The sequence below is a fragment of the Chiloscyllium punctatum genome, chromosome 3 (genome assembly GCF_047496795.1).
Source record: "Chiloscyllium punctatum isolate Juve2018m chromosome 3, sChiPun1.3, whole genome shotgun sequence".
Lineage (NCBI taxonomy): Eukaryota > Metazoa > Chordata > Chondrichthyes > Orectolobiformes > Hemiscylliidae > Chiloscyllium > Chiloscyllium punctatum.
In genome coordinates, this window is record NC_092741.1 from 92,593,619 (window position 1) to 92,620,124 (window position 26,506).

At 39.2% G+C, this 26,506-nt stretch overlaps 1 protein-coding gene across 2 annotated transcripts in view; it reads left to right on the plus strand.

The window, feature by feature from the left end:
* moxd1 (monooxygenase, DBH-like 1) overlaps positions 1 to 26,506 on the plus strand; it is an 88,629-nt gene that overhangs the window by 23,091 nt on the left and 39,032 nt on the right. For both annotated transcript variants that reach the window (XM_072556447.1, XM_072556456.1), the window contains exons 5-6: positions 22,664 to 22,843; positions 24,069 to 24,171. In XM_072556447.1, the coding sequence (XP_072412548.1) occupies positions 22,664 to 22,843; positions 24,069 to 24,171 (283 nt within the window). The remainder of the gene's footprint in view (positions 1 to 22,663; positions 22,844 to 24,068; positions 24,172 to 26,506) is intronic.

Sequence of the window (26,506 nt, forward strand, 5' to 3'; positions counted from 1 at the left end):
ATAGGAAATGCTTTCAAGATCAAACATATTCTATGTTCGCCTTTGACAGAATATAGCTGAGGTCTATGTGTTAGATTTTTTTTTAAAGTACAAATACTTCAAAAAGAAATTCAACTAGGGCTGTTTATAAAGACAATTTTGGTATGTAAACCATCCCACAAAAATGGAAATTGGACATCAATTATTCCTAAAAAGCTTGAAGGTATCTCCATGTTAGATTATTATTGCAGCTTTTGGCTAACTGTTTAAAAACAAAAGATCCTGGAAATGAGTAATAAGCTTTCACTATGAGGACATGACTTTTCTTAAACATACTGACAATGGTTTCAGTTCTTATTGTGGAACAAGGAAGCCATGAAAAGGCTTAATATCACTTAATATTATGACATATTAAGTGGAGTATGGAATATACTCCCTATAGATTTTTCATATAGAAGCTAAAGTCCTCTAGTCCCATGACTAGCCACACAACTATATGCTGGACATGGGGGCAGAAATCAAAAAGGCCAAGTGCTTAAAACTTATTAAGATTATGCTCACAAGTATTTTCCAAGTGAGTCACAGTGGCAAAGGTAAAGGCTTGAAATGCTGGAATGTAAGAGCTTCACGAAACCTCGAAGTTTGAATTTTACTCCTTGGTGAGAGTAAGACCGTAGGAAAATGAGAGGGAAATCCACGTGATATTGATGGAGGAAAGCCTTGGGCAATCTGAACTCCCAGGCTTTATCATTTTGGAGGTCAGGTACTCTCCCAAATTTGGTGTGATTTTGATTTGACTGTGAGCAGGAGCAGATTATCAAGGGGTGTGTCCATCCTAGCAGGGAACTGAGTAAACAGTCTGTGAGGATGCTGGAGCTTTAAGAGGTGTATTTTGTCCTGCTTTATTTTAAGAGGGAGATTGAATTAGAGATGCCGAGCTGTCTGTGCTAATGTAAATAAGGGTTAGGCCTTGGGTTTTTAAAAAAGTTGGAGAGGGTGGTACGTGTATGGAATGAGCTGCCAGAGAAAGTGATGGAGGCTGGTACAATTGCAACATTTTAAGAGGCATTTGAATGGGTATATGAATAGGAAGGGTTTGGAGGGATATGGGCCGGGTGCTGGCAGGTGGGACGAGATTGGGTTGGGATATCTGGTCAGCATGGACGGGTTGGACCGAAGGGTCTGTTTCCGTGCTGTACATCTCTATGACTCTATGACTCTATAATAGAAGCAGCCTGGCTGGGTGTCACCAACGCTCAGATCAGGATTTCTAGTTTTTTTAGTTTCTTAGGTTTAGCTTTCAGCAGTAGCTGCTAGGGTTTTGAAGAAGTGGAAGCCAAATTTTCTCCTGTCTTGGTTAGAGCTGAAAGGGGTTTCTCTTCCTATTTCAGAAATTGTGAGACAAAATTTGTTTTCTGAATTTGCCTTTTTACCAAGGTGTGTTTATGGGATGTTATTGTATTGGAACAGTTAATTAGTAATAATTACTGTATCTATTTTCTGTTAAGTTTTCCAATAGAGATTCTTAAAAAAAATAAGTTATTCTGAGTTTGTTCTTTTGTGGTATTTTAATTACAGTGTTTGAATAAATTGTGATTTGTTTAACATTTAACCAGTTGTGTTGCATTGCATCTGGAACACAGCACTTTATGTTTGCCTTTAAAATAAGAAAAAATTAAGTTCTAGGCTACCACTTTAAAATATTTTGAGAGGTTCTGCTCTGGTCCATAACAAGTCTCAATGAGCTGAATTTTGACAAAAATTGACGAAGTCCAATTTTGGGGAGCTTCATAGAGAGTTTCTCTTCATAAACTCCAGTGAGTTATCTGAGGTAATTCTTCCCTGCTCAGCTTATTATGCATTCACCAAGCTCCTGTGGCACCATGTTTGGGGTATTGTGCACTTAGCAGTGATAGAAGCATATAATGAGAAGCTAACATTGAGGTATCTTCATGGTTTTTAGGAATAACTTGTGTCCAATGTTCCTTTTTGTGGAATGGTTGGGTGCCAAAACCCCTTTACATTACAACCCTGGTTGATGTACTTTTTGAAGTATTTGTAGTTTAAAAAAAAATGCATAGACCTCAACTATCTTCTTTTAAAGACCAATATAGGAAATGGCTTCAAGAGCAAACATATATTCTACATAATGGGTTTCTCTCATTAACCCAATCTAGGCTTCCTGCCTCTGCTGCCATATTTAAATTCTTAATGTTGCCAGCCACAAATAATCCTTCATAGTACAAGTAGTGTGAGGGAAAACAATAAAGCGAAGCTTCTGAGGGCACATAGGTGGCACAGGTGACATCTTATGGGAAATAAAATCATAAATCTATTGTTATTTTACATTATTACCTGCTTAATTGACTGTCAAGGTAAATATCACTGCAAGAAGCAAGCTGCAGATATTACTTGTTCTTCATGCTACACCATGTTAGAAACCCCCTCTTGGAAGATGGCTGTTACCCTTACAGCTCTTCAGAATCCATTACATGCCCCTCTTTGCCTTCTCCAGTTGTGCAGAGCGCAGCACACTAGGATTAGTCACGCTAGGTTCAATTCCACCCATGGCTGACTGTTTGCATGTCTTCCATGTGTCTGCATGGGTTTCCTCCTGGAGCTCTGGTTTTCTCCCATAGTACAAAGATGTGCAGGTTAGGTGGATTGGTCATGCTAAATTGCCCATAGTGTCCAGGGATGTGCAGGCTAGGTAAGCCATGAGAAATGCAGGAGTAGAGCGATGGAGATTTGGGATCGGAATGGTATATTCTTCATGCAGGCAAAAGTGAGGACTGCAGATGCTGGAAACCAGAGTTTAGATCAGAGTGGTGCTGGAAAAGCACAGCAGGTCAGGCAGCATCTGAGGAGCAGGAAAATCGACATTTCGGGCAAAAGCCCTTCATCAGGAATAGAGGCAGGAAGCCTCCAGGGTGGATAGATAAATGAAGGTGGGGTGGGGTGGGGTGTGGCGGGGCTGGGGAGAAGGTAGCAAAGTGTACAATAGATGAATGGAGGTGGGGATGGAGGTGATAGGTCAGAGAGGAGGGTGGGGGAAGGTAGCAAAGATGGTTTGCATGCCAAAATTGTCTTCATATACAGCCCTAGTTGAATTTCATTTTGAAGTATTTGTACTTTAAAAAAAATCTAATACATGCAACTTCAACCCAAAGACAAGAGCCCTATCATTGAGGAAGACTGACACATGAAACAGAAAACCTTGGAGCTCTCTTGACTCCTCAATACGTACCACTGTGGCCAGAATCTTCCAAACCCCTGAACAAACTGATTTGACCAGTCAATATGCAGATTAGTATCACCTATGACAATTGTAGAGCCCTTCTTGAACATCTCCATTATTTCCTGATTTATACTTTGTCCTATAGTGAGGCAATTCTTTGTGCGCCAGTAGACATCTTCCATCCATCAATGATCTTTTGTTCCTTTCTATTCCTTATTTCTACCCAGATTAATTCATATTCCGATCTATTGTACCTAGCTCACTGCTCACCTCCACACTCATCCCTTCTCTCATTAATAATGCTATCCATCCAACTTCTTCTTTTGTAATGTTGAATATCTTTGAATAATGAGTTCCCAGTCCTGGTCACACTGCTATCAAGTAATCACTATCAAGTCATTTGTTTTTATCTGTCAACTCATTTGTTTTGTTTCAGTAACTACATACATTCAGGTAAAGAGCCTCAAGCTCTGACATTTTACCATTATTGTTTATTATTGTTCTAATTTCAGCTGCATTCTTCTGCTTATATTTTCTGCCCCTACCTATCACAATTTGATTATAATTTGCCTCTTTACTACCTTGCATCTCCAGTGTTTCATTTGTTCATAATTTTTCAAACTTCCCTTCAAATGAACTGCACAACTACCCATACATATACCTAACTACAGCCCTACATGTATGATTCCCTAGGACCTTGATCTCGGCCTGGTTCAAATGAAGCCCTTTCTAATCGAACAGCTCTCTCTCTCTGGAACTGGAGCCAGCAGCCCATGAATTGGAATCTATTTCATGCACACTGAAAGAAACATAGAAAATATGTAGGAGCAGGTCATTTGGCCTTAGATCTCGCTCCACCATTCAATATCATTGTGGTTGGTAATCTAACTCAGTACCCATACCCTTTACATTCCCTTTTATCACTTTAGCCCTAAGAACTACATATGACTCTTTCTTAAAAACACTCAATGTTTTGGTCGCAACCACATTCCTGAGCATAAAATTCCACAGGCTCACCATTCTTTGGGTGAAGAAATTTCTCTCATCTCAATCCTAAATAGCCTTTCCTGTTTTGTCAGACTGTGACCCTTGGTTCAAATCTCCTGGACATTGGGAACATTCATGTGTGTTTGAATGTTCCCCATTATAAACCCCTGTTTCTGACTGTAAGGGACCCATATTTGTTTTCTAATAGCTTTCTCTTCACATTCCTATAAAAGCTTTTCCTTTTGTTTGGAATGTTCCCTTAAAGCTTACTCTTGTGCTCTGATTTCCTCCTCTTAAAGTATTATTTTTCTCCCTTTGCTGGAATCTAAACTGTTCCCTCTAATCCTCAAGTCTACTGCTTTTATTTTTGACCAACTTTATACCTCGCCCTTGGATTTGATACTATCCCTAATTTCCCTTGTCACCCATGTTTCCATTTTATTTTTATGCAAGACTGGAACTAATAATCTTTGTGATTCATTCATGCGTACTCTAAATGTTTGCCATTTCTTATTTAGTTTTTTTAAAAAAGTACAAATATTTCAAAAAGAACTTCAGCTGGGGTTGTAAAGAGGTTTTGGCATCCAAACCATTCCACACAAAGGGACATTGGACACAAATTATTCCTAAAAAAAAGCATGAAGGTATCTCAATGTTAGATTGTTAATAGACCAGTCCTTGGATCTCAATTATTTACTATCTACACTAAAGACCTGAAGAGGGGAAAACAGTGTATTATAGCCACAGTTGGCAGGATGCAAACAACAGGTAGGAGGGCACATTTTGATGTGGACAAACTATTTATATCCTCTTGGAGATTCCACAAGTGAGTGGGCAAAAACTTGGTAGATGGAGTTTAATGCAGGAAAGTGTAAGCTCATGTACTTTGGGAGGAAAAATCAAATGAAAGACCCTTATTTAAATGGACAGTGACTATAAGAAAATGAGGTGTGGAAGGATCTAGATGTTCCTGTATATGAAACACAAAAGGTTAGCATGCATGTGCAACAAGTAATTAAGAAGGCAAATTGAATTTGGCCTTTATTGGTAAGGGTTCAATAACATTGGGACAACTTGTTCCAAATGTACAGTGTATTGGTAACGCCCCACCTGTAGTACTGGGTCACCATATTTAAAAAGGATTATTGGATTTGGGGGCAGTTTAAAAGAGATTCACTAGACTGATTCCTGGGCTGGTGGGGTTGACTGACTGAGAATAGCTAAACAGGTTAAGCCATTATTAAGAGTTAAGGAGAACAGGGTAATCTTTTTGAAACACATAAGATTGAGAGGACTTGACAGGGTAGATGTTAAGAATTTGTTTCCGCTGGTGGGGAAGTCTCAAACCAGGGCAAGTTAGTGAATAAGGAGACACTCATTTAAAACTGTGGTGTAAAGGAATTTCTTCTTTCAGAGAATAGTGAATGTCTGGAATTCTCTACTACAGGCTTTTGGAGGGTAGACCATTGAAAGTATTTGAAAATGAGATAGGCAGAATTTTTTGAAATATCAAGGAGTTGATGGCAATGAAGATCTGGCATGAAAGAGAAGTTGAGGCCTGGGACAAATCAGCCATGTTCTTCCAGAATGGTGGAGCAGGTTTGAGGGACTGAATAGCCGACTCCTGCTCCTATTTCTTAGGATGCAGAGAAGATACAAGAAGCCCAGACTTTATCATCTTCAATGCCATTTATCCTGGACAAATGAGATTATCTTGCTGCCACAGACTGAGAATGTCCCAGTACATTAGCACAGACCTGTGTCATCTGTTAGAGCAGCATTTGTGAGCTGAAGGAGTGATTGGCCATCCTATACCAGACAAGGTGACAGTTGTGCTAAACTTTTATGCAACTGACTGCTTCCAACGGAGGACTAGGGACTTGAGTGGGTTGTCATAGTCCTCAATCAACGTTTGGATTGAGACTATTACCAATTCAGTTCGTACCAGACCACATCACTTCATCTTGTTTCTCTAAGGTGACTCATTATTGCAGCCCAGCAGTATGTTTTGCCAACATAGCACCCAGTATCTGGGGAAGAAAGACCATAAGACCATAAGACATAGGAGTGGAAGTAAGGCCATTCGGCCCATCGAGTCCACTCCGCCATTCAATCATGGCTGATGCGCATTTCAGCTCCACTTGCCAGCATTCTCCCCGTAGCCCTTAATTCCTCTAGACAACAAGAACCTATCAATCTCGGCCTTGAAGACATTTAGCGTCCCGGCTTCCACTGCACTCCGTGGCAATGAATTCCACAGGCCCACCACTCTCTGGCTGAAGAAATGTCTCCGCATTTCCGTTCTGAAATGACCCCCTCTAATTCTAAGGCTGTGTCCACGGGTCCTAGTCTCCTCGCCTAACAGAAACAATTTTCTAGCATCCACCTTTTCAAAGCCATGTATTATTTTGTACGTCTCTATTAGATCTCCCCTTAATCTTCTAAACTCCAACGAATACAATCCCAGTATCCTCAGCCGTTCCTCATATGCTAGACCTGTCATTCCAGGGATCATCCGTGTGAATCTCCGCTGGACACGTTCCAGTGCCAGTATGTCCTTCCTGAGGTGTGGGGACCAAAACTGGACACAGTACTCCAAATGGGGCCTAACCAGAGCTTTATAAAGTCTTAGTAGTACATCTCTGCTTTTATATTCCAACCCTCTTGAGATAAGAGACAACATTGCATTCGCTTTCTTAATCACAGACTCAACCTGCATGTTTACCTTTAGAGAATCCTCGACTAGCACTCCCAGATCCCTTTGTGCTTTGGCTTTATTAAGTTTCTCACCATTTAGAAAGTAGTCCATTCCTATATTCTTTTTGCCAAAGTGCAAGACCTCGCACTTGCTCACGTTAAATTCCATCAGCCATTTCCTGGACCACTCTCCCAACCTGTCTAGATCCTTCTGTAGCCTCCCCACTTCCTCAGTACTACCTGCCTGTCTACCTAACTTTGTATCATCGGCAAACTTCGCTAGAATGCCCCCGGTTCCCTCATCCAAATCATTAATATATAATGCGAATAGCTGTGGCCCCAGCACCGAACCCTGCGGGACACCGCTCGTCACCGGCTGCCATTCTGAAAAAGAACCTTTTATCCCAACTCTCTGCCTTCTGTTAGATAGCCAATCCTCAATCCATCCCAGCAGCTCACCTCGAACACCATGGGCCCTCACCTTGCTCAGCAGTCTCCCGTGTGGCACCTTATCAAAGGCCTTTTGAAAGTCCAGATAGACCGCATCCACTGGGTTCCCCTGGTCTAACCTACTTGTTACCTCTTCAAAAAATTCCAACAGGTTTGTCAGGCATGACCTCCCTTTACTAAATCCATGTTGACTTGTTCTAATCAGACTCTGCTCTTCCAAGAATTTAGAAACCTCATCCTTAATGATGGATTCTAGAATTTTACCAACAACCGAGGTTAAGCTGATTGGCCTATAATTTTCCATCTTTTGCCTTGCGCATACCTCACCTGCGCATACCTCACCCTGAAAACGTCATATCAGCTGACTTCATCAACAGAAAAGGATGTACAGGACGTCTGCGATCATTGGCACCATATCTTTGAGATCTGTGCCAAAAACCCTGGGTGCTAATATGATGTTAAATCCTTCGGCATTCTCAGGTTCTTGCTTAATTTTGATAGCTGCATGTCTTACAAGAATGGCTGCTGGGAAACATGGGCTAGGGCAATACAATCCACACAGAGTGTGCTCCATACTCATGAAATCATAGAATCCCTACAGTGTGGAAGCAGGCCATCCACCTCTACAAATCCACACTGACACTCCAAAGAATAGTTTAGATCAGAGTGGTGCTGGAAAAGCACAGCAGATCAGGCAGCATCCAAGGAGCAGAAAAATCGACGTTTCGGGCAAAAGCCCTTCAGCAGGAATAGATGCAAGAAGCCTCCAGGGTAGAGAGATAAATGTGGGGGAGGTGGGGGGGGAGAAGGTAGCAAAGAGTACAATAGGTGAATGGGGGTGGGGATGAGGGTGATAGTTAAGAGGGGAGGGTGGAGTGGATAGGTGGGAAGGGAGATTGGCAGGTAGGCCAGGTCATGAGAATAGTGCTGAGCTGGAAATTTGGTAATGGGGTAAGGTGGGGAGAGGGGAAATGAGGAAACTGGTGAAGTCCACATTGATGCCCTGGGGTTGAAGTGTTCTGAGGCGGAAGATGAGATGTTCTTCCTCCAGGCGTCGGGTGGTGAGGGAACGGTGGTGGAGGAGGCCCAGGCCTGCATGTCCTCAGCAGAGTGGGAGGGGGAGTTGAAATGTTGGGCCACAGGGCGGTGGGGTTGATTGGTGCGAGTGTCCCGGAGATGTTCCCTAAAGCGCTCTGCTAGGAGGTGTCCAGTCTCCCCAATGTAGAGGAGACCACATCGGGAGCAACAGATACAATAAATGACATTGGTGGATGTGCAGATGAAACTTTGGATGTGGAAGGCTCCTTTGGGGCCTTGGATGGTGGTGAGGGAGGAAGTGTGGAACGCAGGTTTTGCAATTCCTGCGGTGGCAGGGGAGGGTGCCAGGATGGGAGGGTGGTTTGTTGGGGAGCGTGCTCAGTCTAGGCCAGCATTCCAGTACTGAGTAGTGAGGGGGTGCTGCCTTGTCAGAAATGCCATCATTTGTATGAGATGTTAAATTGAGGCCTTGCTTGCCCTTTCATTGGATCTTCCCTGTCGACATGAAACTATATCAAAGATCAGGGTACTATCCTGACCAATATTAAATCCTTGATCCTTGTCTTGTCATTATTTAGTCAGTCTGGGCAGATTGGATACCAAATTTCTTATTTTTCAACAATAATTACAGTTCATAAAATTTGTTCTCAAGGACTTTAGTATTTCCATTTCTTTTGTGTTTTCCAATTTGTCTGAATTTGGGGCAGCACAGTAGCTCAGTGGTTAATACTGCTGCCTCCCAGTGCCAGGGACCCAGGTTCAGTTCCAGCCTTGGACAACTGTCTGTGTGGAGTTTGCACATTCTCCCTGTGTCTGCGTGGGTTTCCTCCCGGGTGCTCCATTTTCCTCCCACTGTCCAAAGATGTGTAGGTTAGGTGAATTGGTCATGCTAAATTGCCCATAGAGTTAGGTGCATTAGTCAGAGGGAATGTGTCTGGGTGGGTTACTCTTTGGAGGGTCGTTGTCGACTAGTTGGGCCGATGGGCCTATTTCCACACTGTAGGGAATCTAATCTGAATGATCACCAGAATTTTATTCCTATATATGAATAAGGGCCTCACTCGACTCAACTGTGTGTTTTTGCTCTAACGTAAAGGAACAGAACTAAAATAGTGGCTTGCCACAATGCAGTGGGAAATTTTCAAATGCTATGGTGGCTGGGAATGAGACGTTCAAGTGAAATGTTTAAAAATGGTTTAAACAAAGGACTTTCCTTGATGTGTTTCCAGTGATTTGTTCTATCTATCTTACAAATTTGATATGTACCTGGATATAGAGATGTACAACAAATCAGAACCAAAAGCAGTTGCTTTTTTGTCTTCATAAAGATAGTATCTCCCTCTGTCTGGTGATTGTGATACCCTTTTTTTGATTTTATTTTATTTCTGATTTTTTTTGCATCTTTTATTATTTTATTTTATCTTTACATTTTCGCTTTTCACTGTCTGCCAATTCAAGGACGATTCTTTTGGAATTCCAATTGCTCTCAGTGAATTAGAAGACAAGAAGGAGTTCTAAAAGCATGGTCAATTGCCCCTGAGCTATGTCCTTATATCCCACCAGAGATTGTATGTATTTGGACAGATCTTTTCCATTCACCCTTAATTAGGGATGCCTTTCTTCTGATTTGGAATGGGCACTTGAGTTGTAATCTTGTGGTCTCCTCTTCATATCCCTTCTTAAACATACTATTTCTCTCCCTGAAACTCCTTACTGAATCTCCCTCCTTTTTGACAGCAACTTTACGGAAGTACTGTTTGAAATTTCCTATCCTAATCACTTCGCCTCAAGAGCTCTCCATCAAGCAAAGCTCTAAAAAACCCAGCTGTTTGGTTTAGGTTTGTGTAGTCTTGTTGTCCCAGGTTCCATTTCTATGTCTTCCTTTTGTAGGTACTTTGTAAGATCCCTTTGCTTTAACTAACTAACCAGTGTATAATTGCCAGGCATCTTAGGAATCTGTTTCAGACTTCAATTCACATTCCATGTGCTGTCCATTTAATCATATGATAATACTGTAATAGCAATGCCATGTTTTTAAAATATGATCAGGTTTTCCAGAAAAGTACACCTTCATTCCTTCAATGTTTAAGAAAAATGCAAGATAGTAGATGGGAAAATAGTAAGAAGCAACAAGAGTGGTCCAAGGTATTTGATATTTGTCAGTAAGTCAATGAAAGATTAAAACTGTGATACTCACCAGTTAAATTGAGTAAAGTGCAGGAGTACATAACATGAATATTACTGAAAAGTGAGACATTTTATTTGTTGTGCTCAAACGGAACAAACATGAGTGCCAAATTTCAAAAGATCACAACAATTCTTTTTCTGCAGGGGCTGTGACAATGTATTTCATGTTTTAGTATGTAGGTATGTGTTAAGTTTCATAGAAGCAAATGAAACACATGGAAGTCAGTTATACTTGAAAGGGATCATGTTGCTTTAAGAAGATAGCAACTAGAGAATTAGATTAAAATAGCAGGGGGACTTGCTGAGCTAGAAACTTGGCATCTACATGGTTAAGAATAATGACAGTCGAGAGAAATGATTTGTTTTGGGAGTAAATGCTAAATTAGTTAAAAGCATTTAGTGACCACTGAAAGGCTGTTAAATTCAATGATTCATAATTTCAAAGATGAAATTGTAAATGAGAGATTCTTAACCTAAACACTCGGTTAAAGATGACACCAGACATCTATGTTGTCGTTGGAATATCCCCCCACATCGTGGATTTGGGTGGAGTTTAAGAAGGTTTGAAGGCTTCAAGCTCTTTGTGTTAGCTGAGCAAAATTGATTGCAGTTAAAGCTGGGAGAGTGTTGTATGTAGTACAAATGTTGCTGTTAACATTCTTTAGGCAGCTAGGACGGGAGAAATCTTTGGGAGCCATTGATAATTGAGAGTGCTGAGGCTGGTATGAAAAAAAAAACCCACACAGTGTTTTGAGAAATATTGGAGAGGAAGTCCAAGGATAATGTCAGCTTGTGAATCCAGCTGTTTGCTAACAAGCTAGAAATGTGCAAATGCAATGATGCTGGGGTGCAGGCTTTGAACTGCCGTAATGTGAGCAGCAATTGAGGTAGACCGTAGTAGAAGAAGCTTCTGAGAGAATTCCAAAGATAGATCTTTGAGAGTGAAGAATTGAAATCCCTTGTAAAGGAGACATGGTTTCAAAGAGGTTTGGTGACCAATACATCAGTAACATCTCAAGAGGTCGCTGAGAGATCTATGGGAATGGGGTTTGACTACATTTACAAATTGATATGCTCTGTAGCGCTCGAGCACAGATGCTATTTTCAATATTTACCTCCTTGGTTAATTCTTGATGTTATATTTATATCTACATGTTACAAATAGTTTTACTGTTCTGACTTTGCATCGTAATGTTTATTTCTATTGTCCACAACAGCAGAATCTTGTGGTTTTATTTTCTTAAAGTTTGAGATCCCAAATACTTGTCAATTCAAATGACAAACAAGAGTCTGGTCCTAACCAGATGGATTTGACAGTCACATCAGGCATCACAACACAGAGGAAAATGGTACTGACAAAAGGAATATATAAACCCTATGCCTTTTCTGAATTACCCAGGAACTTAGAGTGTAGTTTCATTGCTTTCTCTGTGGAAATTCCTTGGCCAAACAAGTTGATTTGCCAGATGTTTCCTCACAAATGTTTTCTCTTGTATAGTAGTCCTCACTTAAAATTGCTGCATTCCTGAAAGTTATAAGTGAAATGATTTTAAATACATCAGATTTCCATGCAAAACTGATGTACAGCTATACAGGTAATTCTGTTGTAATGTGGTAGTTGCATTCCAATGCAACACTGTGTAATAGAAAATTGCACAATATAAATAATGGGGCCTATTGCAAAAATTGTGTTGGAGCGAACCACTGAAAATATCAGTAAAAATCAAAACAAAAATAGCAGTTGGCCAAATGATAGCACAGGCTAAATAAATCTTTAAATCATATATTTTAATGAAATGGTACAGTAAATTTAACACTTTAACAATAACATAACTGACCACAGCACTGAACATTTCATGAGTCTCTTCAACAGAACGTGCGCGAGCTAACTGACCACGTGATGCTGATGCGGAAGTCCAGTCCTCCTCAGGATTCTCCCCCATGGTTTGAAATAAAGTTCCTTCTGAAGGTAGACCACAATTCCCAGTTTCAAGCTAAGTTTCAAGGCTTGTGGACCTGATTGCATTCCTGTTTTAGCTGTACACATTGAATTTGCATTTTGCAGACAGAGGATCCTGAGTCTGGGTTTTGCTGTTCAGCTGGTGACAGGGATGGAATCATGTAACAGCGATTGGGAGTTAGCTTCATAAAAAAAGTTTGCAATTCACAAATTGCGTTAGAACCAAATCGCGTTTAATAAACACTTGTTATAGGAGAACTATCTGTAGTTAGTTCTATATAATTGTGTTTCATCAGAAAAAGAATTGGAGCACTATATCAAGTAACATCTGGACGGGTATATGAATAGGAAGGGTTTGGAGGATGCTGGCAGGTGGGGCTAGATTGGGTTGGAATATCTGGTCGGCATGGATGAGTTGGACGAAAGGGTCTGTTTCCATGCTGTATGATGCTGTGTAAGTTGACATGCAGTATTTTCACATTACAAAGTTGTTATATGAATAAATTAACTACCTTTAACAAAATAAAATAAATTGAAAAATATGTATTAAAAGAAATGTTAACTTTTGTTTTTAACCTCCTGCTCTCTGCTCATCTTGCTCACCATCAATCCTGCTCAGTGAAACTCCAGCTTGACTCATATATCCTCTCTCTTTCTCTTACTATCTGATCATACTGGTTATTACAGACCTCTCAGTTCGGGTCAAAGACAATCTAAGGTCCAGATCCGATCCCCCATCAGAGTTCTGGAGTTATCGAAGTGTAGGTCCTCATGGCATAGACGCTCCGAGCTGGGGCTGTTATTATCTATGTTCTTATTGCAGACATATCCCCAAAATCGTAGTACCACTAAATGCCCTCATTTGAAGCAGGGTTCAGGAGAGGGAGGTGACAGTACCAGGGAGTGTGAGGTTCAATGAAAGGATGGGAGTGAGAGTGGCACAGATAACAATTGGAAGGTCAAAAGTAGAATAGTAGAATAGGGAGTGGTGCAAACCATTGCAAAGCAGTCATGTTCTGATGAGATTAAATAACATAATATTGAATTTCATGTCTCTAAACAAGATTACAGGCCTCATGAAGTGAACAATGTTGAAATGAAACACTGCAAAATATTGCAGTGCTAAACAGGGACTTGCTGTTGTGTAACTTTATTGTGATTGTTTCAGTTTGGCATTCATATGTTTATCCTGTTGAATGCAAGACAAAATGCTTTCACAACATGCCCCTCTTATCACCAACTTAAGTGCAGGGAATGATAAAATGCTTCTGGCTAATGTCTTCAAAAAAATTTCCTAATTTGGTTAGATCTTTTGAAAATCTGTATGTTGTGAAATTGTGCAATATTAAACGAGAAATATTTGATGCATTCATAAGACATGCCTTCTGCTTTTCTGATGGAGTGTTGATCTAAATAGGCTTGTTATTCTTGGATCAAGAAATATCATCTAGATATGTTAAGGATTTATATATCTATGTTGGCAACAGTAACTGAAGACTTGCAATATGTAGAGATTAGAAAGGAACTTTCAGAGCTCTGTATCTGTTTACAGGCTGCATGAACCACTTTTATTAAATGAAGACTTGATTATTAGTCATATCTTAAATTATAAGATAGCTTTAGCATAGTAGAGATGTTTTGTACCAATTCATTAAAAATAACAGTGTAATCAATGATTATTCTGGAAAGGGCAAAATAAAAGGAAGGGTTCAGTGAAGAACTGGAATTTGATTTCTAAACAATGAAGTTGTATTCAAAACTCAATCTGTTTTCATTAGTGGCAGAAAGGCCACAAGATGTGATCCAAGTCTTTAAAACTGTGGCAGACATGCATAATTTAAGAAAAGACTGGCAGCTGACAGTTAAAACTACAGTTACGTGCCATTAGCAACTTGTATGTGACCACATAAAATTGGAATACAACTCTCATATCTTGTTGCTGGTGGCAACTCATCTATCAGACCATTGAATGTTTCCATCATTAGATTTTTTCAAAACCTAGTGGGAGAACACAAAGGGTCTCAGTTTAGGATGTCTTGAGCTAGCGTATTGCACAGTCAGTGCTTGTTTTTTTGGGAAGTTTGTAAGGGGATAACAGATTAATCATAAAAGATCAACAATAGTGTGGTCTTTTACATAGCACTTGTCCACAAATCGTACTGCATAATCTCCATAATTCATCTTTTGTTTAAGGGTGATTCCATTCTATGATTTATGAGTCAGTCAGAAACAAAATCTCCAAAAAAAATTGTGTATGTTCAATTTTAATGAATGGTTGCTTAATTTTTGGTAGAATTGTTATTCAAGGTGATGCCTTTGGATTAGATGGAAATGATCATTTATATCATTTTATCAAATCATAACATAATTTGGAGAAGGATTGAATTCCTAGAGCTGGCATTAAAAATAAGTAATCTCATTATATATGAAACAAGCACACATAGTAATGTAGCTATCAATTAACTGAAAGAGGGAGACTGCTAAACTTATTATTTTGGATGTTTGGTTTGACTGTGATTGATTTTAATAAAATTTTACCTTTTTAATGGATGGTTAAGCAAACTAGATGGAAAGAGGAAATAAATAACCTTTAAACGTAAGAAAATTAGATGGACGGTCAAACTAGAATTCGGGCATTTAAAGATGGATACTAAGTGTCGATTGCAAGTGATACCCGTATCCTGACAATGACTGACTAAAATGTAATTCTCTCAGTAAAAGCAAATCTCAGAATAAATTGGCTATGTTTTCTCTCTACTTCTGAATTGGATTTGAATTTCTAACCAGTGTATCAGTTATTTGGACAGTTTTCCTCCTCTCCTGTGTGCTTTTTCAATATAGCTGGAGGATTTATAATGCTCAGTCGAACAAAATGGTGCAATGCTGAACAGGGACATGCTGTATGGTACTTGTAGTGTAATTGTTTGGAATTTGGCAACATTATGTTTGTCCTGACGAGAGCAAGATAGAATGAACAAACAGATGGGGTTTCAATGTAATATCTCATTCAAAAACTAGGTTGCTGGTTTCAATGTGACCCGTGTGATTGTATGTTTCACCAGAACTGAATGCTATATTCCATCCCCCTCCCCTCCCATGACATCCACTATGCTAGGTTTTTACCATGCAGTGAGAACAGAAGGCAACTCTATTTCTTTGCCAACATTCATAATACTACTCATAATAATAGTTTTGTAATGTTCTCTGTTCTAGTGAGAGCAGCATCAGCTTTCTGAGTTCTGAAGAAGGGTCACTGGATTTGAAACACTAACTCTGGTTTCTCTCCGCAGATTTTGCCAGAACTGCTGTTTTTTTTCAACAATTTCTGCTTTTGGATCAATTTTTTTCATTCTCCTCCTCACTTTTTTGTTTTCATTTACCAAGTTCTACCCTTTCTTGGCATTCTTCTTGAGTTCACAAAACTGAACTCAATACCCTTTAACTGAGGTCTTACTCGGGTTTTAGTTTGTAGACGGAATACTTAATCCTATAAACTCAGAATACATTTATTTTTGATCTGATCATTTATATATTTGAACCCCTAACTCCCTATGTTTTCCTACATCACCCTATTTTCTGTCTTTTTGTGTCTGATTATTCATTTTGCTTTTCATTGCCATAATGTGCCACTTTTAAATTAGTAAATTTGAATTCCCTTTATTTATTTCTTTATGCAAATCTTAGTAATATCCCCTTACAGCTTCCATAGTTATTTAAACTATTTGTTCTGCCTCACATTTTAAAGTCATTTGTAGTTTTGATACCACTCCCTCCTGATCCATATCCAAGTCTTTGACATCCACAGTGAACAGAGGTGAGACACTGTAGTACATGTTCAAGCACTGAAAAATTATCTTTAACTCCTACTCTCTACTTCTTCCTTTACATTTTAAACATTTCAGTCTTACTTGTTGATATTAACATGACCATAAAAATGTCTGACTTCACCAAATAGCTCTCCAAAATCTCTCAATGCGCAAAAATAATGTTTGAATAATTCCAGATGTTCCAAAAAGTAATGATTCTTTCATATTGTAAAACATTTTATCTTTGATATGTGGTCCATATGGAAAATTTGTATCGGTTGGATTGGTTTTGTTTACTTTCTTTTCACGCTTAGAACTCTTCAGTGAACCATGTAGTGAAAACCACTCCAAACCACTCTCTTATAACCACAGTTCTGCATCTACAGCAATCTTCAAAGTTAAATGCACTGTAGAAAGGGTCTTTTCATTCCTATAATTTACAGTCCTTGTGATTTTTACTTTTCTGTGCCCATTCTAGAATAACAATCTCTTTTTAAAGTTACATGTACTTTTAATGTAGCTAAGAATAATAAAAATATGCCATGAAAGAAAAATTTAACTCTAAATTTTCCACACAAACTCAGTTTTAAGAATGAATAAACATATATTTATGTGGACACAATTAATGGAAACTTATTGTGGATCTTTTGAGTGCTAAATCGTAGGATGATAAATTAATTTCTTAAAAATAGTGGTCAAACATTTTGCATGAGTCTTTGATAGTTACTCGGACAATATTGAAGGAAAAATGTATATAATTTTGCATTATGACGAACTATTAATTACTAATGGACTAAAAGTTCCAATAATGGTACTCCCTTTCAGGCAACGGAGAATTAATTAACTCCTAAGATTGGTCTTTGGAGCTTCTAAATAAATCTAGATCGATCATGGGGCAGAATTTTACATTTGAAGTTAAAGAAAGGTGATTAATGCAGTTCACATTTTTGCCGTGGCCTGGAAACGAGGCTTCTCTCCTCGTCATTTATGCAAATGAGATGTTGTGTCTGTTACTGACTGAAGAAAGTACCTTCCACTTCTACGACTTCCTGGCTCCCAAGACTTTGCTGCCATATTTAAAGACCAGCTGGAAATCACTTCATGCTGTTGTACTCTCTCGGAACTCCCACTACATGGTACAGAAATACTTACTCCCTGCTTTGCAGAGAAGATTTTTGTGATCTAAGTGGATGGGGTGATAGTCATAGAATCCCTACAGTGTGGAAACAGGCCTCCAAAAAGCAGCCCACCAAGAACCCCTCACACTCCTCTTCCCCACCCTTTCCCTATGACCCTGCATTTCCCAAGATAAATCCACCTAGCCTGCACATCCCTGGACAGAGACAGCAGAATGTGTCACTGCTATCTCCACTGTTGAAAGGGATATCCAAGAGTGCAGAAGAAGAAAATATACTTTTGTGCTCTGTGAGGCTGTGATGTATAGTACCATTCTAGTTCATATTCAAACACCCATTAATCACACTAACTTTGCCACTGCATACCCATCTCACTGAATGTGATGGATTACAACCCCTAGCATCACGAAATTGTGACCACTGAAGGGCTCACACCCAACTCATTCTGATCAACTACTAACCCTCTTGGCCTCTGTGCTTCCCACTCATCCTTACTATGTCTCCAACGTGCATGATAATGAATTACTCTTGTATCCACTGTCATCATATTCAATCCTTCCCTTTGTCTCATTGCAAGATTAACTAACCCAACTAACAGTCCACAATATGCATGATGAGCGGGGTGGTTGGTGGCGGACATTAGGTTCCTCACTATGAGGTTGACCTGTGTAGACCAAGACTGCTTGCGAATTGACTGGGAGATAGCAATGTGCAACCACCACAGTTAGCTCCATGGTCCTCTCTGATTACCATCAACATGAAATCATTTTTATTCTGCACAACTCTTATCCATCCTCTCTCTTATGCAAGCACCAGCAGCACTCATTCTAAATAAGCCCTATTTTGGTCAATATATGTTTACTTGCTCTGTTGCAATTTCTGCTGCAGTATTGTTTTCACCATAGCATCTTAATTCTGATCCAAGTGAAAGTTAAAGAGACATCATACATCCCAAAGAGATAATATGTTGCAAACAATTGAATCTTTGATTGTGTGTAGCCTCAGATGTCAGGGATCTTTCTGAAGCTTAATTTTGAAGACTGCAGCCAAGATATTGCATGTAAATATCAAGGATACTGAGGCTAACAACAATGTCCAGGGAATGTGCCAGGACCTATGTATGCAATTCCTACTGAGCAAGAATTCAGCATCACTGATCTCGCCACACATCTCAGTAGGGGAAGGTTCTTCCAATATTTCTGTGTTAAGGCTGAGAGGTATTGAGTGGGCAGCTCCCATGTCCCTTCTCCGCTAGAGCGCAATGGTCTGGAGAATACAGCTGCACAAAACACTACCTCTCATAAGTTGAACATTGCCTTGATATGCTTGAACAACTTCTATGGCAATGCTAAAGTCTGCATGCATTCGGAGGCATTGAAGGATACATTTTAATGAAAGGGTTGATAGAAGCTTTCTTGGGATTGTTGCCAACTTGCTGGGGGCTAGACTATACATGACTCATTTCTCATATTCTCACGGGCAGTTTCAGATAACTTTAGCTCCCGTGTGATGGTAGTGCTCTGAATCATAGCTGCTTTTTCCCCAAACAGTGATGTGGGGCAAGATTGGTGTAGCTACTTTGTCATAAATATATTAGTCGTACATTCACACAGACATCATTACTTTATCTTTTATAGATAAATGTTAAGAACAACAAACCAATTGGTTAAAACATCCTGTGGTAAACAGGGATCTGCTTGCCAGATGAACGATTCAGACTTTGTCTTCACATCTGAAGCCAACTCTGTCATCCTGGAAATTATTGGCAATAAGGTGGCCTCTGGCCTCTTGAGTTCTGGATCATTGTTTTGACCCCTCATGGATGGCTGTTTTGATCATCAGCTTCAATTAATCCAGAAATGATCAGTCTTGTTTTCACATTTTGTCCACATGCTGTCTCACTCTCATTTTCTCTTGCTTGCTGCATTCCCAACTCTCCATCCCCACTAACGCCTCGCCAACACTTTGTAAAGGGCAGGACACCCTGTCTGGCCTATACTGCAATGCCCCACTAGAGTCGTCTAAGCTTTGAAGCCTCACCCTCAGGGAACCTATTGTATATTCCGTAATGCCTTGGTGAAAGTATGAACAGCACTGTACCTTAATTCTGTGTCCATATGTGCATTTCGTATAGAATTTATGGGCTGTGTCGGAGAGACTATCTGTATATCCCAGTTACAATCCCCACGTGAGCCAGGAAACTTGGGAAGAAGTAGGCACCTGTGAGGGCTCCGGTATGTACAAGTCGGGTCAGCTCCCAGACCACCTGGCACTGAACTCCAAAATGTGGCTTTGATGGTCACAAATTATTCCACCTTGTAAGGGAATGGAATCCTGTACTGAACTGAAACAGGTGGTAATTGATAGGGCATGCTTAAAAGAACATTATCCAGGTCAAAGCAGCCCGATTGATTGACATCACATCCACAAATATTCACTTCCTCCATGACCGATGCTCAGTTGCAGCCATGAGTGTCACCTACAAGATGCACTGCAGAAACTCACCAAAACTTCTTTTAAACACACAACCACTTCCATCTAGAAGAACAGAGGCAGTAGATAAATGGGAATATCAGTGAAGTTCCAGTGAATCTTTAATGAAATTGAAGGTAATAAAGAGGTGTGCTCCTGTGAAAATGTCATCAGTGACATCCTCGGTGCATGTATGAGTCTAAGATCAGGAGATGCCACAGTATTCCTCAGTTCTTCCTGAAACATGCCCGTAGTGTAAAGATTAAAACCATTTGTAAACTTTATAGCTAAGCAGCTGGAATTGATGCAAAAACAGAAATGCTGGAAAATCTCAGCAGGACTGGCAGTATCTGCAGAAAGGAATCAAAATTAACAGTTCAGGTCTAGTGACCCTTCTTCAGAAGTGATGATAGCTAGGAAAAGGATGGTTATTATACAGAAAATGGGGTGAGAGTAAACAATTGGTGGAGGTAGAGCACAACTAGAGAGAACAGTTGGACAGACAAAGAAATGGTTAAATGCTTCCCTCCCCCACACACTAGACCATATCATTACTGTACACAGGCTGCCCGCCACTAATTATCCCTATCAGCAGTTTTTCATTTCCTCTAACTGACCTTTAACTACCAATCCCCAAACCTCCATTTAACATCATGCACCTCATGTTCTTGCATATTTACTTTTCTATGTGAGGAATGACAGCTGAGATGTATTGTCTTCAATATTTGCTGTAGATTGTCATTGCCAAATAGGAGCGTCAGGTTCAGCTTTTAAGTTATTTTATAGAAAGATATTTAAATTTGTATGAAAATGAGGCAATGAGTGGGCACAGTGTAAAGCTCAGACTGCATGACATCATAATTTTCTATCTGCAATCTTTTACAATTATTTACTTCCAGAAGAAGTGAAAATTGAAGGCAGTTAAGGAGCATTGTTTAATATGTGAAGGTGTGATTACTGCAAGTGTGCCTTGCGTGCTTCAAAGTGAAAGTTACAAACTTTGTCCCCATAGAAAACAAACAGCAAATTGTGTCTCTTATTTTTCACATAGCCTCAGTTATTTTGAGAAAGATGCAAATAATATTTGATATTTCTGATTTGTCTGGCTGCTAGAAATGCAGGGCTCTTTCTTAATGAGAAAAAGTAAGAGTGGAAATTTGACTATGACAGCCACTCCTTGGAAAATCTGACCTCTTCTGTGTTATGCGAGAAAAGCAAGCTAAGTTACAAAAGGGGCCTGTCTCCATGTCAGTACTTAAAGTCCAGTATAGAAACATTGTATCCCTCAGCGTAATCCATCTTGCCAGAAGCCTGGAAGTCCTAGCTGTCCCTTGGCCACAAAGTGGATGGCAAAAGCCCTGAAGTCATAGTTTGAAGGTTTGCCAATGTCAAGTTGTCTGGCTAGAAGGTTGAAGAAGAGGGTGGCCTATGGAGGCAAATGTGCAGAAGTGGTACCATGTAAAGAGATGCTGGATGGTCGCACAACCATACTGCGAGCTGCAATGGATGCTGACTAGACAAGTTACCAGTTACTTCCTCCACGCATCCAGTTTTTGCAGCATGGAGTCAAATTACAATTGTGATGCTCATACGGTGAGTTGATCTAATAATGAGTTGCAAATGCATGGAAGTAAGCTTCTGGAACCTGATGCCTACATTCTGAACATCACCATTTAAAACTCTGGCAATTTCTCAATGGTAAGAACTGATTTTTGGATACCCTCATTTAACACCCTGCTTGCCATCATTCTCTGCACCTCAAAAGGAAAACTTCTGTCACAGTACTTTTGCCAGTACAAAATTACAACATCATTGTGGAAGTGCTATCTATAATTCTATTTTAAACATCATTTAAACCTGAGACTGTGCTTTGCAGTCTATACACAGGCTTTTCTTAACAAAGTACTGATGAAAATCAATCACAATTAATTTCTAGTTCCAAAAAAAAGTGTCTTTGGGTAGAAAAGGCACATTGTTTCTTCTCAGATGCTGAGTTTTTTTCTTCTGGAGTTCTGTGTCATTTCATATTGCTGACATCTACAAGATTGTGTTTTTAGATAATGAATTTCTTACTGTTTGTTATGATTGGGAGCCTCAGAAAATGGTAAGTAAGGTGTCTGTTGGGCAATATGCTGAAATTGCACCAGTTAACATTAAATCTGGTCATCATTCAAGCTTTTCACTCCAGCCTTCAAGGCCCTGAGTAGGATTGTTTAAACTGAGTCCATATCTATACTCTCTACCATTGTAGTCTGGTGGAATGTTATCAGATTTTATCTTTCTCACATAACTGCAACATAAGGTGAACGAGTATCAATGTTGACTCCCCTCTTATAAATCGACTCAAACTTGAATGCTGCAAGAGCAAAAAGAAACCATAAAAACAACAGCTGTGCTGTGAATTAATAAGGATGTGGAGGAGCCACTGTTGGACTGGGCTGGATAAAGTTAAAAATTACACAATACCAGGTTATTGTCCAACAGGTTTATTTGGAAGCACTAACTTCCGGAGCACTGCAACCACCTGATGAAGGAGCAGGGCACCGAAAGATAGTGCTTCCAAATAAACCTGTTGGACAATAACCTGATATTGTGTGATTTTTGACTTTGTGAATTAGTTAGTTACCTAATGGAACACTCATGTTAAAAGGAGCTTGCTATTACATAAAGTTAGACTACATTCTCTCTCTCTCTCTCTTCCACTTATACACAGGTTGAACCAATTATTCAGAAAGGTCATGAACATTTGGTGCATCATATTCTCCTTTACCAATGTCACTCTATCCTGAATGATAGTATCCTCAGCATTGGACATGAATGTTACCATTCCAATATGCCAGATGACTTTTTTAACTGTGAAAGTATTATTTTAGCATGGGCAATTGGAGGAAAGGTAGGTCCTTACAACTGTGGTAAGCTCATTTATTTAATTCTAATTACAAATTCTTCAATTTAGCACAATTAGACTATACATTTATTTAACTTTCTCTCTCGGTACAGCTGCAGTGTTTTATGTGAGTGAATAATTAACATGTTTCTGGATATTAACATCATAAATACAGAAAAATTGTTTATTTTTACAACAACATATTATAATTTCATGAACATATAACTTTTTATTCTGCGAGTCTAGTGTTTCTTGGGTCATTTTTCAGTTGAACAAAGAAACAGCAGTATCTTTTCCTGTGTTTCTTTCCTGTGTCCTTGAACGATGTTGTCTCATTGAATCACTATGGTGATATCATTTTAGTTGCATACAAAAGTTTTTGTTATAAAACCTTGTATACCTCTCATACTTCTAATGTATATTTAGTTAGTAGGCATATACCACCATTCAGTGTAAATTTGTATAATCTTTCTATCTCCTCGAAAGCTAGAATTGTGGCATTGATTCATAAGACTTGGCACATTTTAGTGAAAGTTCCATCTTTGCGTTCAATGATTATGAATACCACTTTGACTTCATGAGATTTATTTTTAAGGATGTTTGTACACACAATGAGATTTCCTGAACTTCCCTTTCTTACAATCTAAAGAACATTTCATTATGATTTACATTTAGCCATGATATGCCATGTTGGAGCTGCTAATTATTAGTTGGACTTCCCTCTGGAGCAGTTATTTTTATTCTTTACACTGACAACTTTCATATCCATTCCAAGGAATCTTCGCACTACTACAGTCCGTTACAGAACATTACAGGCATGAACCGATTAAAAAGACACAATATAATTTATTTACAATCAGTTTTCATCTTATCGTTTTTACCATTGTACATGACTGTCAAAACATCCAAATGCAAATATGAGACTATAGGCTTGAATTGCAATATCTAAAACTTAATTATTTCATTCTATTACTTAATTTTTTCATTCCATTTCATTTTATTCATTCCATTATTTCCTTTCTTTACCTTTTTTTCCATTTATGAGTTTTATAATATTGTAGAAATTGTAATTAAAATTATATTACTGAAAAGGTTTTCCCAAATCATAATGCATATTTATAAGTATTTTGGTATTCTGAATGCTGGGTTTAGAAACTACTTTTCAATTCGATTTTAAAATATATTACCAATGTGAATAATTTTACAATTGTTTTTCATATAATCATTGCAGGGATTTTCCTATCCATCTAATGTTGGACTTTCACTTGGAACATCAACTGATCCGGTTTATGTAATGATGGAGATACACTATGATAATGTTAATTATCAGGAAGGTAGGAATGTTTCCACAATTAAAGAATGTATGAAATATAGTTAATAATGCCAAGGTAGATATTATCAAGTTTCTAAATTTTTTTATATGTCCCTCAGGATACCCTTCCATAACCTGCTCACCACTGATATTTTTATTTTGCAATAAATAAACCATAATCATTTTACAAACTTTAGGAATTGGTGAAATGAGTCTGCTTTAAGTTAAAGCAACTAAAGCGAAAATCCAACTATCGGCATGACAAATTATTTCATTTTTCAAACAGAGTCATAGAGATGTACACAGAAACAGACCCTTCAGTCCAACTTCTCCATGCTGACCAGATATTTTAACCTAATCTAGTCCCATTTGCCAGCACTTGCCCCTTATCCCGCTAAACCCTCCCTATTCATATACCCATCCAGATGCCTTTTAAATGTTGTAATTGTACTAGCTTCTACCACTTCCTCTAGCTGCTCATTCTACACACGTACCACCCTCTGTGTGAAAAAGTTGCCCCTTAGGTCCCTTTTAAATTATCCACTTTCACCCTAAACTTATGCCCTCTAGTTCTTGATTCCCCCACTCCAGTTAAAAGTCTATTTACCCTATCATTGCCCCTCATGATTTTATAAACCTTTTTATATGGTCACCCCTCAGCCTCTGACGGTCCAGGAAAACAGTCCCATCTTGTTCACCCTGTCCCTATTGCTCAAATTCTGCAATTCTGGCAACATCCTTGTAAATCTTTTCTGAACCCTTTCAAGTTTCACAACATCCTTCCAATAGGACATAATGTTCCAAAAGTGGCCTAACCAATATCCTGTACAGCTGTAACATGGCCTCCCAACTCCTATACTCAATGCTCTGAACAATGCTCCTATCTACTTGCAATTCTACTTTCAAGGAACTATGAATGCAGTCCAAGGTCTCTTGTTCAGCAACACTCCCCAGGATCTGACCAGTAAATGTATAAGTCCTGCTATGATTTGTCTTTCCAAAAGCACTTCACATTTATCTAAAAAAAATTCCATCTGCTACACCTCAGCTCATTGGCCCTACTGATCAAGATCCCAATGTACTCTGAGGTAACCTTCTTCACTGTCCATGGCACCACTAATTTTGTTGTCATCTGCAAACATACTAACTATATCTCCTATGTTCAAATCCAAATCACTGATATAAATGATGAAAAGCAGTGGCACAGCACTGATCCTTGTGGTCACACTGGTCACAGGCCTCCAGTCTGAAAGGCAACTTTCCACCACTCCCCTGAGCCAGTTCTGTATCCAAAGCCCATATAGATCATGTTCACTGCTCTGCCCTCATCAATCCTTTGTTACTTCTTCAAAAAACTCAATTAAGTTTGTGAGACATGATTTCCCATGCGTAAAGCCATATTGACTCTCCCTAATCAGTCCTTGCCTTTCCAAATACAAGTAAATCCCGTCCCTCAGGATACCCTTCCATAATCTGCTCACCACTGATATCAGGCTCACTGGTCTATAGTTCTCTGGCTTTTCCTTACCAACTTTTGTAAATAGTGGCACACGTTTGCCAACCTCCAGTCTTCTGGCACCTCACCTGTGACTATCAATGATACAAGCATCTTAGCAAGGGACCTAGCAATTACTTCCTGAGCTTCCCACGAAGTTCTAGGGTACACCTGATCAAGTACTGGAGATTTATCCACCTTCATGTATTTTAAGACATCCAGCACCACCTCCTCTGTAATACGGCCATGTGTCAAGATGTCACCATCTACTTCCCCACATTCTATATCTTCCATGTCCTTCTTCACAGTAAACATTGATGCAGAATACTCATTTAGTATCTGCCCCATCTCCTGTGGTTCCACACTTAGGCTGCTTTGCTGATTTTTGAGGGGCCCTATTCTCTCCCTAGTTACCTTCTTTTCCTTAATGTATTTGTAAAATCCCTTTGGATTCTCCTTAACCCTCTTTACCAAAGCTATCTCATGTTCCCCATTTTACCCTCCTGATTTCCCTCATAAGTATACTCCTCCTAACTTGTAGAAAGGCGATTCACTCGATCTCTGCTGTCTGCGCCTGACATATGCTTCCTTCTTTTTCTTAACCAAAACCTCAATTTCTCTAGTCATCCAGCATTCCCTACAGCTATCACCCTTTCATTTCACCCTAACAGGAATATACTATCTCTGTACTCTCATTATCTCATTTTTGAAAGCTTTCCATTTTCCAGCTGTCCCTTTACCTGTGAACATCTGCCCCCAAACAACTTTTGAAAGTTCTTACCTAATGCCGTCAAAATTGGCATTCCTCCAATTTATAACTTCAACTTTTAGATCCGATTTATCCTTTTCCATCACTTTTAAA